Source organism: Petromyzon marinus, chromosome 74 (genome assembly GCF_048934315.1).
Source record: "Petromyzon marinus isolate PM22_M1 ecotype Great Lakes invasive population chromosome 74, UKy_Petmar_22M1.pri1.0, whole genome shotgun sequence".
Classification (NCBI taxonomy): Eukaryota; Metazoa; Chordata; class Hyperoartia; order Petromyzontiformes; family Petromyzontidae; genus Petromyzon; species Petromyzon marinus.
In genome coordinates this window covers 9321090-9336264 of record NC_133740.1, presented here as the reverse complement: position 1 = coordinate 9336264, position 15175 = coordinate 9321090, and the positions used below count along the sequence as shown (strand labels likewise).

The window sequence follows — 15175 nt, the reverse complement described above, 5'->3', positions numbered from 1 at the left end:
ATGTGTGTATGTATGTGTGTGTATGTGTGTGTGTATGTGTGCGTACCCGTCCTTGACGGCCTGGATGGCCTCCCCGGCACTGTCGTAGTTGTGCTTCTCCATGTGCCTGTACATGGTGCTGAACTCCACCTGCCGCCGGAAGTAAATGTCCACCGAGCTCTGCTTCACCGTCGCGTAGATGAACTTGTCCGATGGGTTCCGCAGCTGCAGCATCAGCAGCATCATCATCAGTAGCAGCATCATCATCATCAGTAGCAGCAGCAGCAGTAGCAGCAGCAGCATCATCAGTAGCATCATCATCATCAGTAGCAGCATCATCATCAGTAGCAGCAGCAGCATCATCAGTAGCAGCATCATCATCAGTAGCAGCAGCAGTAGCAGAAGGAGCATCATCAGTAGCAGCATCATCAGCAGCAGTATCATCATCAGAAGCAGCAGCAGCATCATCAGCAGCAGCAGCAGCATCATCATCAGCAGCATCAGCAGCAGCAGCATCAGCAGGATCATCATCAGCAGCAGCAGCATCATCAGCAGCATCATCAGCAGCATCAACAGCAGCAGTAGCAGTTCACGTCGTGGTGAGCGTGGCGGTGAGCGTGGCGGTGAGCGTGGCGGTGAGTGTGGCGGTGAACGTCATGGTGAGCGTGACGGTGAGCGTGGCGGTGAACGTCATGGTGAGCGTGGCGGTGAGTGTGGCAGTGAACGTCATGGTGAGCGTGGCGGTGAGCGTGGCGGTGAGCGTGGCGCTCACCCGCGGGTCGTTGATGCCGGTGATGAGGGCCTCCGGGCGGTCGAGCACGAGGAAGGCGGCGAGGTTGGCCGTGTAGGAGGCCACGATGATCATGGCGAAGCCGGCCCACACCATGCCCAGGATCCTCGCTGAGAAGCTCCGGGGGCTGCCTGCACGCCGCACCACCGCCATCGTTACAGTCACCACTAACAACCACCATCACCACCGCCACCGCCATCGTCACGATCACCACTAACAACCACCATCACCGCCATCGTCACCGTCACGGTCACCACTAACAACCACCATCACCATCACCGCCATCGTCACGGTCACCACTAACAACCACCATCACCGCCATCGTCACCGTCACGGTCACCACTAACAACCACCATCACCACCACCGTCACCGTCACGGTCACCACTAACAATCACCATCACCATCACCGTCATCGTCACGGTCACCACTAACAACCACCATCACCGCCATCGTCACCGTCACGGTCACCACTAACAACCACCATCACCATCACCGTCATCGTCACGGTCACCACTAACCATCACCGCCATCGTCACGGTCACCACTAACAACCACCATCACCGCCATCGTCACCGTCACCACTAACAACCACCATCACCACCGCCGTCGTCACGGTCACCACTAACAACCACCATCACCACCGCCATCGTCACCGTCACGGTCACCACTAACAACCACCATCACCGCCATCGTCACCGTCACCACTAACAACCACCATCACCACCGCCATCGTCACCGTCACGGTCACCACTAACAACCACCATCACCACCGCCATCGTCACGGTCACCACTAACAACCACCATCACCACCACCGTCACGGTCACCACTAACAATCACCATCACCACCGCCATCGTCACGGTCACCACTAACAACCACCATCACCACCGCCATCGTCACGGTCACGGTCACCACTAACAACCACCATCACCACCACCGTCACGGTCACCACTAACAACCACCATCACCGCCATCGTCACCGTCACCACTAACAACCACCATCACCATCGTCACCGTCACGGTCACCACTAACAACCACCATCACCACCGCCATCGTCACCATCACCACTAACAACCACCATCACCACCACCGTCACGGTCACCACTAACAACCACCATCACCACCGCCACCGCCATCGTCACTGTCACCATTAACAACCACCATCACCACCGCCATCGTCACAGCCACCACTAACAACCACCATCACCACCGCCATCGTCACCATCACCACTAACAACCACCATCACCACCGCCATCGTCACAGTCACCACTAACAACCACCATCACCACCATCGTCCCCGTCACGGTCACCGCTAACAGCTACCATCACCACTGTCACCACCACCACCATCACCACCATCACAGTCACCACTAACAACCACCATCACCACCATCGTCCCCGTCACGGTCACCACTAACAGCTACCATCACCACTGTCACCACCACCACCATCACCACCATCACAGTCACCACTAACAACCACCATCACCACCATCGTCCCCGTCACGGTCACCACTAACAGCTACCATCACCACTGCCACCATCACCACTGCCACCACCACCATCCTCACCACCACCATCGACGTCTCTCACCCGACTGCCCCCCCACCCGCTCACCCTCCCCGATGCCGGAGTTGAGCAGCACTCCCCAAGAGAACCACATGGCGGAGGAGAGCGTCAGGGCGTCCTCCTCCTCATCCTCGCTGTTCACCTTGAACCTCCCGAACGGACTGCGCGCGGTGCACGAGACGCGTGGGGAGAGAGACACGGGGGGAGAGTCATGGGAGAGAGACACGGGGAGACGCGTGGGGAGAGAGACACGGGGAGAAGCGTGGGGAGAGAGACACGGGGGGAGAGTCACGGGGAGAGAGACACGGGGAGATGCGTGGGGAGAGAGACACGGGGAGACGCGTGGGGAGAGAGACACGGGGGGAGAGACACGGGGAGACGCGTGGGGAGAGAGACACGGGGGGAGAGACACGGGGAGACGCGTGGGGAGAGAGACACGGGGGGAGAGTCACGGGGAGAGAGACACGGGGGGAGAGTCACGGGGGGAGAGACACGGGGAGAGAGACACGGGGGGAGGGTCACGGGGAGAGAGACACGGGGAGACGCGTGGGGAGAGAGACACGGGGAGAGAGACACGGGGGGAGAGACACGGGGGGAGAGACACGGGGAGAGAGACACGGGGAGACGTGGGGGGAGAGACACGGGGAGACACGTGGGGAGAGAGTCACGGGGAGAGTCACGGGGGGAGAGTCACGGGGGGAGAGACACGGGGAGACGTGGGGGGAGAGACACGGGGAGAGAGTCACGGGGGGAGAGACACGGGGGGAGAGTCACGGGGAGAGAGACACGGGGAGACGTGGGGGGAGAGACACGGGGAGACGCGTGGGGAGAGAGACACGGGGGGAGAGTCACGGGGAGAGAGACACGGGGAGACGTGGGGGGAGAGACACAGGGAGAGAGTCACGGGGGGAGAGACACGGGGGGAGAGTCACGGGGAGAGAGACACGGGGAGACGCGTGGGGAGAGAGACACGGGGAGACGTGGGGGGAGAGTCACGGGGAGAGAGACACGGGGAGACGCGTGGGGAGAGAGACACGGGGAGACGTGGGGGGAGAGACACGGGGAGACACGTGGGGAGAGAGTCACGGGGGGAGAGACACGGGGAGAGAGACACGGGGGGAGGGGAGACGCGGGGGGGGGAGACACGGGGCAGGGGGGAGACACGGGGGGGGGCAGCTACAGACACACACGGGGTAGGGGGCAGCCACAGAGACACTCACGAGGGGGGGCAGCTACAGAGACACAAGGGGGGGGCAGCCACAGACACACACAGGAGGGGGGAGGGGGCAGCCACAGAGCCACTCACGGGGGGGGGCAGCTACAGAGACACACGGGAGGGGTGGGGGGCAGCCACAGAGACACTCACGAGGGGGGCAGTTACAGAGACACACGGGGGGGGCAGCCACAGAGAGACGGGGGGGGCAGCCACAGAGACACTCACGAGGGGGGGCAGCCACAGAGACACGGGGGGGCAGCTACAGAGACACACGGGGGGGGGCAGCCACAGACACACACAGGAGGGGGGAGGGGGCAGCCACAGAGCCACTCACGGGGGGGGGCAGCTACAGAGACACACGGGAGGGGTGGGGGGCAGGCACAGAGACACTCACGAGGGGGGGCAGCTACAGAGACACACGGGGGGGCAGCCACAGAGAGACGGGGGGGGCAGCTACAGAGACACTCACGAGGGGGGGGCAGCCCCAGAGACACACGGGGGTGGGGGGCAGCTACAGAGACACTCACGGGGTGGGGGGCAGCCCGCCGCGTGCGTGTTACCTGCAGAGCGACTTGTTGTGTGGCTATGACGGGGCGGTGGAAATGCCGGATCGCCACGCGGGTGGTGGGGGGGGTGTGGAGGGTGGTGGGGGGTGGTGAGGGTGGTGGGGGGGGGGGTGTAGAGGGTGGTGGTGAGTAGGGTGGTGGGGAGAGTGGTGGGGATGATGGTGGGGGTGGTGGGGGGGATGGTGGTGGGGGTGGTGGGGGGGATGGTGGTGGGGGGGTTGAGAGTGGTGGGGGGGGTGAGGGTGGTGGGGGGGGTGAGGAGGGTGGGGGGGGTGAGGGTGGTGGGGGGGGTGAGGAGGGTGGGGGGGGGTGAGGGTGGTGGTGGGGGGTGAGGGTGGTGGGGGGGGTGAGGGTGGTGGGGGGGTGAGGGTGGTGGGGGGGGGTGAGGGTGGTGGGGGGGTGAGGAGGGTGGGGGGGGGTGAGGGTGGTGGTGGGGGTGAGGGTGGTGGGGGGGTGAGGGTGGTGGGGGGGGGGTGGTGAGGGTGGTGGGGGGGTGAGGAGGGTGGGGGGGGTGAGGGTGGTGGTGGGGGGTGAGGAGGGTGGGGGGGGGTGAGGGTGGTGGGGAGTGGTGGTGGGGAGAGTGGTGGGGATGATGGTGGGGGTGGTGGTGGGGAGAGTGGTGGGGATGATGGTGGGGGTGGTGGTGGGGAGGGTTGTGGGTGAGGGTGGTGGGGGGTGAGGGTGGTGGTGGGGGGTGAGGGTGGTGGGGGGGGTGAGGGCGGTGGGGGGGGGGTGAGGGTGGTGGGGGGGGGGTGAGGGTGGTGGGGGGGACGCGCAGCTGGAATGGATCTGTGGAATGAATCGGCGGATCACTTCGTCAGCACGTGGGATGGAACGGGGCTCAGCGCGCGCGATCCAACTCGTCACCACTCGCGCGATATTGCATAAGGTGTGTGTACAGGTGTGTGTGTGTACAGGTGTGTGTACAGGTGTGTGTGTACAGGTGTGTGTGTACAGGTGTGTGTGTACAGGTGTGTGTACAGGTGTGTGTACAGGTGTGTGTGTGTGTACAGGTGAGTGTACAGGGGAGTGTGTGTGTACAGGTGTGTGTGTGTACAGGTGTGTGTGTACAGGTGAGTGTACAGGGGAGTGTTGTGTACAGGTGTGTGTACAGGTGTGTGTGTGTACAGGTGTGTGTACTGGTGTGTGTGTACAGGTGTGTGTGTGTACAGGTGAGTGTACAGGGGAGTGTGTGTGTACAGGTGTGTGTGTACAGATGTGTGTGTACAGGTGTGTGTGTACAGGTGTGTGTGTGTGTACAGGTGAGTGTACAGGGGAGTGTGTGTGTACAGGTGTGTGTGTGTACAGGTGAGTGTACAGGTGTGTGTGTACAGGTGAGTGTGTGTGTACAGGTGTGTGTGTACAGGGGAGCGATAGTGTAGAGGTTAGCGCTACGCTGCGCTATGAACCTGGCGACCCGGGTTCGATTCCCGCTCACGGCCAACACCAGTGACTATTATCTAAACCGGTCCCGGGCCTCCCCTAGGTCGACTCAGCCTCAAATGAGTACCTGGTGCGGTGTGTAAATATCGCCACTAGGGAGACAAAGGCGGTCGGGCGTGGTGCTGGCCACCCACCCCCTCGTGTACCGTTCCGGCCTTCATAGGTGCTCGCTAACAGCACTTGCCCCTACAGTCTGTTAAGGCTATATGGGGGATCTTTGTCTTTTGTGTGTACAGGTGTGTGTGTGTACAGGTGTGTGTGTGTACAGGTGTGTGTGTGTACAGGTGTGTGTGTGTACAGGTGTGTGTGTGTTGCTAGTCCGGCAAAACAACCCCCTACCTCCTCGCGGTGCCGGACGGGCAACTCTGTCGTGGACAGTGCTGTAGGGGGAGGGCCAATTCCGATTGGTTCCTCCCCTCATGGCGTCTGTGACCGCCACAGGGGCTAAACGGGGGCTCTGGACGGCCGGGTGCGAGGGGCTGGTAACCCCTCCACCTTCAAAAAATTACCACGAAACTACGACTTAAACTTAAATATGTAACAAATAAGCTTGTGCCGGAGGCCCCGGGGGACAGGCGTCTATGACGTCTCCTGGCCAAACTCCAATTGGCGGAGCCAGGAGATTGAATCTCAACCCTCGGGGCTCCTCCAGAAACAACGAAAAGCCATTACGGATGGCCACGTGGAATGTTCGAACGCTCACTGCGGAGGAGAGGCTGCCACTCCTCTGTCGGGAGCTGGAACGGTACCGCCTGGATCTCTGTGGCATTCAGGAGGTCCGGTAGACCGGTTCTGGCACCTGCCACCATGAGGGGTGGACAGTCCTCTACTCGGGGCAGGAGACTGCCAAACAACAGGGTGTGGCTCTTCTTTTGAACAAAAGAATTAAGGGGGCGTAGGAGCGTGGCGGTGAGGTGTGGAAAGCTGTAAGCCCCAGGCTACTTTGGGCTCGCCTTCCCATCAATCGGAGGCGAGGATTGGTGGTCGTGGTTACTTATGCCCCCACCGAAGAACATCCGTGGAGGGATTCAGGCAAAGTCGATGAGTCAGATGCCTTCTATGACCTCCTGTCACAGGTGCTGGCTAAAGTGGCCCCTCGGGATAGAGTCATCTTGTTGGGTGACTTCAATGCCCGAGTTGGTCATGATGCTGGCACCTGGCCTGGAGTGATTGGAGGGCATGGGCCGGATCAGCTTAATAACAACGGTAGGAGGCTGCTAGATTTTTTGTGCAGCCCATGGACTTGTAATTACCAACACGCTGTTCCGGCATCGGCGCATCCACACAACATCATGGATGCATGCCGGGTCCAAGCAAGAACATCTGCTGGACTACATAGTGACGGACCAGCGGATGCGAGCCCATGTCCTTGACATCAGGACCTACTGTGGAGTTGATCTGCCCTCTGACCATCGACTTGTCATCTGTAAGATGCGCCGCCCATTCTTCCGCTCCGGTGGTGGGTGTACACCCAGGACCCCATTCCAACCAAAAGTGGCCTGGTCTCAGCTAGCTAATGAAAGTTGCAAGCGAGAATTTCATCATCGCCTGCGGCTGGGGTTGGCATCGTCCCTCACTCCTCCTGATGTCGAGGGTAAATGGGCGAGGTTTAGGACTGTGACTCATGCAGCTGCAATGGCTGCTTTGGGTACACGGTCCATACCTCCCCAGAGACCCTTGCTGACAGAGGAGGTGTTCAGGATGGTTGAGAAAAAGCGACAGGCCCACTGTCATCGGCTACAGAATCCCACATCAGAGAATGAGGAGGCTTACCGCAACCTTCGCTCAGAGGTTCGGAGAGCCGTGAGGCGCTGCAAGGATGGGTGGTGGTCGCGGGTTGCTGAGGAGATGGAGTCTGCCTCAGTGGCCCGCGATCACAAATCTCTATTTAACTCCATCAAAAAAGTAACCTGCAGCGCCACACCTATTTCCATCATTAGGGGAAAAAACGGTGATCCAATCTCCGACTCCCACGAACAGATTTGCATATTTGCTGAGCATTTCTGTGAGGTCCTGGGGGAGGGAAAATCCCTCAGCCAGGAAAACATCGTGGCACAAAGTGAGGATGACCCTGCTGAGGCTGCGGTGCCTCAAATATTGGAAGAAGTCACCCCCTGTGAGTGGCTGGCTGAGGTGCCATTTGCTGAGGAAGTATTGAAGGCGATCCGGAGTCTGAGACCAGAAAAGGCAGCGGGCAGAGATGATCTCCCAAGCGAAATGCTGAGGGAGGGTGGCGTTTGTGCACAGACTGCCCTATATGACTTCATAACAACAGTCTGGACCACTGGACGGGTTCCGCAGGATTGGAAGGATGCCCTGGTGGTCCCCCTTTTTAAGAAGGGGGACCGCACAGACTGTAACAACTACAGGGGCATCTCACTCCTCAGTGTGCCGGGAAAGGTCCTGGCAAGGATTATTCAGCATCGCCTTGCCAGGCACGCTGAGGAGAGGCTTGCGGAGCCCCAATGCGGTTTCAGGAAAGGGCGGTCCTGCACAGATGCCATATTTTCTGTCCGTCTGCTACAGCAGAGGTGTAGGGAATTCCAACAAGACCTACATCTCTGCTTTATTGACCTGGTCAAGGCCTATGATACCATCAGTAGGCCTGGGCTCTGGGTCGTTCTTCGTGCTTTTGGAGTACCTGACCCTCTGCTCACGATCATTAAGGACCTTCATGATGGTGAGCGGGCCCGGGTAAAACTACGTGGCCGGGAGTCAGAGCCATTCCCTGTACACCTTGGTGTGCGACAGGGATGTCCTCTGGCTCCCACATTATTTAACATCTATTTTGACCACGTAGTTCGTGAAGCCTTCAATAGCTGTACCGGGGGAATCTCCATATGGTACATATATAATGGGAGGCTAATCGATGCCCGGGTGCGGTCAAGGGATGGCTCCCTATTGCTCAACCACGTTATGTATGCTGATGATTTGGTAATAGCTGCTCAGTCAGAGGAGGAGTTGGAGATGCTGCTGCTGAGACTGGAGCGTGCCACTAAGAGGTGGGGCCTTACCATCAGCCCCACCAAAACTAAGCACCTGCCTGGGTATTTTGTACCATCGGACACTCCACCCCCACAACTCCCAATCGGTGATGGGGCAGTTGTGGAGAGAGTGGAGAGTTTCCCATACCTGGGCAGTGTGCTTATGACTGGCTCCAGTTTAACAGCAGAGGTCTCACTCCGAATCAGTCGAGCGGCAATATCTTTTCATCGGTTGCGTAACGCTGTGTGGAAGCTACCTGGTCTGTCGCTCCGCACTAAGCTTCAGGTCTTCTCGGCCACAGTCATTCCCTCCCTTCTCTACGCTTGCGAAACGTGGACCCCCCTAATGGAACATCTTCGCTGGTTATAAACATTTAGGCTGGCCTGCCTACGATCCATCCTGGGTTTAACCAGACTGGATTGTGTGAGGAGCTCACAAATCTTTGAAAGATCTGGGCAGGGTCCCATCGGTGAGCTCCTCCGGCAGGCAAGGCTGCGATGGCTGGGTCATGTAGCCCGCATGCCCAGCCACCGCATGCCGAAACAGCTTTTGTTTGGCTGGATTGAAGGGGCTAAGCGGGCGCGGCACGGGCTAGAGAAGAGATGGAGTGATGTGGTACAGGAGGACGTGGAGCTGAGTGGACTTGCCGATGACTGGTACCAGCGGTGTCAAGATCGGCCTCTGTGGAGGAGGCTCGTGAAGGATGCTACTGGGCAGTTGGAGGCAGTCGCCCTCCAACAACAACGGAGGGCGGAGGAGCGACGCTCAGAACAACGAGCGGAGCGCCGGGTGGCTAAAGCACAGCAGGTTGGCACAGTAGGGGGCACAGGTGGTGCATCAGCCAGTCATCTCAGTCAGTCGACCCGTGGCACCTGGGTCTGCCCAGTGACCTCCTGCCAGCGGGCGTTCGACACTTCACGTGGCCTCACGGTGCACATAGCCTGGCACAAGCGTCGTGGTGACGTCACCGCCACTTAGTGGCGAATGGCGGTTGTTGTTGTTGTGTGTGTACAGGTGTGTGTGTACATGTGTGTGTGTGTACAGGTGTGTGTGTACAGGTGTGTGTGTACAGGTGTGTGTACAGGTGTGTGTGTGTGTACAGGTGTATGTGTACAGGTGCGTGTGTACAGGTGTGTGTACAAGTGAGTGTGTGTGTACAGGTGTATGTACAAGTGAGTGTGTGTGTACAGGTGTATGTACAAGTGAGTGTGTGTGTACAGGTGTGTGTACAAGTGAGTGTGTGTGTACAGGTGTGTGTACAGGTGTGTGTGTACAGGCGTGTGTGTGTGTGTACAAGTGAGTGTGTGTGTACAGGCGTGTGTGTGTGTGTACAAGTGAGTGTGTGTGTACAGGTGTGCGTGCAGGTAACCCCCCACCACCCCCAGCCGCCGCCCCCACGACCCCGCACCTGAAGCGGTCGAGCAGGTAGAGCATGACGGCCACCACGTGGACCGAGAGTCCCACGAGCAGCCACAGCGTGCTCTGGAACGGCTGCATGAACGAGTCGAGGGTGCTGCGCGGGATCTCCTGCTCAGCCGTGGCACGCGGAGAGGGGGAGACACCGTGGGGGGGGCGGGGGGAGGTGAGGGCACGCGGGGAGGGGGTGGGAGACACGGTGGGGGTGGCGGGGGGTGTGAGGGCACGGGGGGGGGGTGGGAGACACGGTGGGGGTGGCGGGGGGTGTGAGGGCACGGGGCGGGGGGGAGACACAGGGTGGTGATGGGAGACACGGGGAGGTGATGGGAGACATCAGCAGGGGAGACACGGGGAAGTGATGGGAGACACAGGGTGGTGATGGGAGACACGGGGAGGTGATGGGAGACACAGGGTTGGTGATGGGAGACACGGGGAGGTGATGGGAGACACAGAGAGGGGAGACTCGGGAGGTGATGGGAGACACGGGGTGGTGATGGGAGACACAGGGTGGTGATGGGAGACACAGAGAGGGGAGACTCGGGAGGTGATGGGAGACACGGGGTGGTGATGGGAGACACGGGGTGGTGATGGGAGACACAGGGTTGGTGATGGGAGACACGGGGTGGTGATGGGAGACACGGGGTGGTGATGGGAGACACAGAGAGGGGAGACTCGGGAGGTGATGGGAGACACGGGTGGTGATGGGAGACACAGGGTGGTGATGGGAGACACAGGGTTGGTGATGGGAGACACGGGGTGGTGATGGGAGACACGGGGTGGTGATGGGAGACACGGGGAGGGGAGACACAGGGTGGTGATGGGAGACACGGGGTGGTGATGGGAGACACGGGGAGGTGATGGGAGACACGGGGAGGTGATGGGAGACACGGGGTGGTGATGGGAGACAGAGAGGTGATGGGAGACACAGGGTGGTGATGAGAGACACAGGGAGGGGAGACACAGAGTGGTGATGGGAGACACAGGGTGGTGATGGGAGACACGGAGGGGAGACACAGCGTTGGTGATGGGAGACACAGGGTGGTGATGGGAGACACGGGGAGGTGATGGGAGACACGGAGGGGAGACGCAGGGAGGCGGGGGGGGGGAGGTGAGGGGGAGACACGTGAAGACACGGGGATGCAGCGTGTGAGTGCTGACCCAACCCCCTGAGTGGAACGACACAGCACCACCACCACCATCATCATCATCTCAGTTACTTGCCCTGCAACCATCGGGATGTCTGCAGGCTGATTTTACAGCGCACGCGCGATTCACCTTTGTATCATTTTCACGTCTTCATTCGTGACCTACAATGTATATATCTACACATATATACACCGGGTGCTTCAAACAAATGTTAACACTAACATGGCACGATCGTTTTAATGAGGGGGGGAAATAATACACCGTAACGCGATAACGAGCATAATGTTAAATTTCGATTTAAAGCTTTCGTGACTGCAAGGATTCATCTTCTTTGGTTCTTTCGGTAAAGAATGGATGTGTATGCTTTGACTTTAACACAGCCATTTCTGTGACCAGTCACAAGCTAATCACTCAGCCATTTCAATGCTAAATTCTATGCTAATTCCTTTGTCAAGGCGCTCTGTTTCTTCTCACACAGCTTAAAGGTCGCGGTCTGAGCTTGGCTGTGTTCGCTCCGGCGCTGTCCTCCAGACAGTCTCGTCCCACCACCTGATGAAGGCCGCTTGTGTTGTGGCCGAAACGTCGTGAGAATTTTATCGCGTCATTTTATTCTATCAATTTATTATTTTATTCTCATTCTACGTGGTGGTGGTGACTTTACCGAAAGAACCAAAGAAGGAGCATAATGTTCACCTCCCACTGGCTGTCAACGCGTTGCCTGGAATCTTCTCCAGGAGGTCCCCCGGGGAGCCCAGAGGCGGCGCGTTCTATCCGCAGGCATTGTTAGCAGATTTCTCGGAAGCGGTTTAACAAAAAAAAGATTTATTTCGTTTTTTTTTTTAAAGCACCCCCCTGCGCATTGCAGGCGTCCTTCCCCGCTCGCGCGACGTCACAACGCGTTTCCGGGGGAACCGCGTGTTGGCAACGACTTGCGTCGCGACGGAAACGCCGAGATTTTGATTCGTTTCATTTCATCGCCAACCACGTGACTTTAAATTTCGATGTAAAGCTTTCGTGACCGCAAGGATTCATCTTCTTCTTTGGTTCTTTCGGTAAAGTCACCGCCGTGTAGAATGAGAATAAAATAATAAATTGATGAAATTAAATAACGCGATAATATTCTCACGACGTTTCGGCCACGACACAAGCGGCCTTCATCAGATGAAGGGACGAGACTGTCTGGTAGGACAGCGCTGGAGTGAAAAAGGCACGCTCAGATCGCGACCTTTAAGCTGTGTGAGAAGAAACAAAGCGCCTTGACAAAGGAATTAGCATAGAATTTGGCATTGAAATGGCTGAGTGATTAGCTTGTGACTGGTCACAGAAATGGCTATGTTAAAGTCAAAGCATACACATCCGCAGAGGCACCCCTTGACAAAGGAATTAGCATAGAATTTAGCATTGAAATAGCTGAGTGATTAGCTTGTGACTGGTCACAGAAATGGCTATGTTAAAGTCAAAGCATACACATCCGCAGAGGCACCCCTTGACAAAGGAATTAGCATAGAATTTAGCATTGAAATGGCTGAGTGACTAGCTTGTGACTGGTCACAGAAATGGCTATGTTAAAGTAAAAGCATACACATCCGCAGAGGCACCCCTTGACAAAGGAATTAGCATAGAATTTAGCATTGAATGGCTGAGTAACTTTACCGAAAGGACCAGAGAGTAAGCCGATCGCGTTTTCAATGCACGCGTACGATGCGCACACGCACGCTCGGGACAGGAACAATAGTTAGTTATCGTCGGTCTGGATGTTTCTGGCAATACATTTCAAACAGTGCGAAGATAGATTTTTAAGTTGCGCAAAAACAATCGAATGAACGCTGCGAGGCTCCGCAGGGTCGGCGGACTTGCGAACCCCTCGACTTATGAATCCTCGACTTATGAATCCTCGACTTATGAATCCTCGACTTATGAATCCTCTACTTATGAATCCTCTACTTATGAATCCTCTATTTATCAATCCTCTACTTATCAATCCTCTACTTATGAATCCTCGACTTATGAATGCTCGACTTATGAATCCTCTACTTATGAATCCTCTACTTATGAATCCTCGACTCATGAATCCTCTACTTATGAATCCTCGACTCATGAATCCTCTACTTATTAATCCTCGACTCATGAATCCTCGACTTATGAATCCTCTACTTATGAATTCTCGACTTATGAATCCTCGACTTATGAATCCTCGACTCATGAATCCTCGACTTATGAATCCTCGACTTGTGAATCCTCGACTTATGAATCCTCTACTTATGAATCCTCTACTTATGAATCCTCGACTTATGAATCATCTACTTATGAATCCTCTACTTATGAATCCTCGACTCATGAATCCTCTACTTATGAATCCTCTACTTATGAAATCCTCGACTTGCGAACTCTCGACTTGCGAACTCTCGACTTGCGAACGCTCAGCGATACTTTCCTCCAGGAATGCGTCTACCGCTTCCGCGTTTAACGAGGGAGGGTGGTAAGGGGGGGTGGGGGGTGAGGGATCCGACTAAGACTATTTCCCCGGCTGCCCCGGCTGCCCCGGCAGCCCCGGCTGCCCCGGCTGCCCCGGCTGCCCCGGCTGCCCGGGCTGCCCCGTCCTCTCGGTGGGGCCCCCGGACCTTCTTGACGAGGATGGTGAGTCCCTGGTACTTGAACGGCTTGGAGAACTCGATGTACTGCGCCCGCTCATTGTTGATGGTGAGGGGTGCCACGATCGTGTCCGCCTGCCCCATCAGCAGCTCCCCCATCATGCCGTTCCACTCCTTCTTGTTGCTGTTGTTCACCTGCGGAGTGGCGAGCGCGCACAGCGGACGCGTGCACAACGTGCAACAACAACAGCAGCAGCAGCAGCAACAACAACAACAACCAGTTTAACACGTAGAAGGCTTTCGCGACCAATATTATTCATAATAAAGGTTTTTGGGTTAGATCGCGTTTATTTATAAATGTGTCGTAACCCTCCACCACCCGACACGGCCAATCAGCAAAATAAAGTGTCACGTTGACAAAAGACAATTAGTTCACTACTTTAGCCCACCGGTGTGTTGAAGAGTGAATCCACAACATTTACAGTTTGAGTACGACGTTTCGCTGGTAAATACATCCAGCATCATCGGGCAATTCGCCAGAATGGTAAAGCCCTCGCTTGCTCCCGGTTTTATATAGAGCAGCAGCAGGGTGACGTCATCACTTAACTCATATCAGGTGCAGTGATTAGAGGCGGAGGGGGGGGGGTATTGTAATTATATAATCGATTAGTAATCAGTACTGCGTTTGGTATTACCTTTGAATCTCTGCACCTTTTGAGGAACGCCAGTGAAGATATCAATTTCATCCGCTTAATGCGAAGCTTCTCCAATTTTCTGCTTTTAAGAAAAGTATCCTCCCCACAGAGGTTAGCCAGCGAAACGTCGTACCCCAAACTGTAAATGTGGATTCACTCTTCAACACACCGGTGGGCTAAAGCAGTGAACTATTTGTCTTGTGTCAACGTGACACTTTTTTTTGCCGATTGGCCGTGTCGGGTGGTGGAGGGTTACGACACATTTATAGATAAACGCGATCTAACCCAAAAAACCTTTATTATGAAAAACAACAACAACAACAACAAACAGCCACCACCACGCAGCGCCACCTCTCACCCGCTCCTGTGTGCCGAACTTGCCGTCGTGCACGAGGTGGACGTCGTAGGTGAAGTTGAGGTTGTTGGCCAGCTTGATGAGGAGGTCCACGCAGAAGCCATAGCAGCACTGCGGCACGATGGGCCGTCCTGCCGCCACGCAACGAACAGCGCCGCCAGCGGAGGGCAGCGGCCGCCACTATCACTCCACTGCTGGATGGGAACGGCGCCGCCGCCGCCGCCGCCGCCGCGAATGGCACCCACCCACCAGCCAACCCACCCACCAGCCAACCCACCCACCAGCCACCCCCGTCCTCGTCCCCACCGCCAGGCCTCCCCACAACACCAGCCCCCCCACACCACTGACCCACCCCATCAGCCCTCCCCACCAACCACCCTCACCAAATCCCCCCCCCCCCCCACACCACTGACCCACCCACCC

The 15175-nt window shown here is 57.1% G+C and overlaps 1 protein-coding gene across 1 annotated transcript in view; it reads right to left on the bottom strand.

The window, feature by feature from the left end:
- Window positions 1-15175, bottom strand: part of GRIN1 (glutamate ionotropic receptor NMDA type subunit 1) — an 87250-nt gene that overhangs the window by 30873 nt on the left and 41202 nt on the right. The window contains exons 13-18 of the mRNA XM_076056098.1: window positions 14756-14883; window positions 13733-13897; window positions 9958-10076; window positions 2388-2500; window positions 752-900; window positions 47-204 (exon numbers count right to left, since the gene is read on the bottom strand). Of these exons, the coding sequence (XP_075912213.1) occupies window positions 47-204; window positions 752-900; window positions 2388-2500; window positions 9958-10076; window positions 13733-13897; window positions 14756-14883 (832 nt within the window). The remainder of the gene's footprint in view (window positions 1-46; window positions 205-751; window positions 901-2387; window positions 2501-9957; window positions 10077-13732; window positions 13898-14755; window positions 14884-15175) is intronic.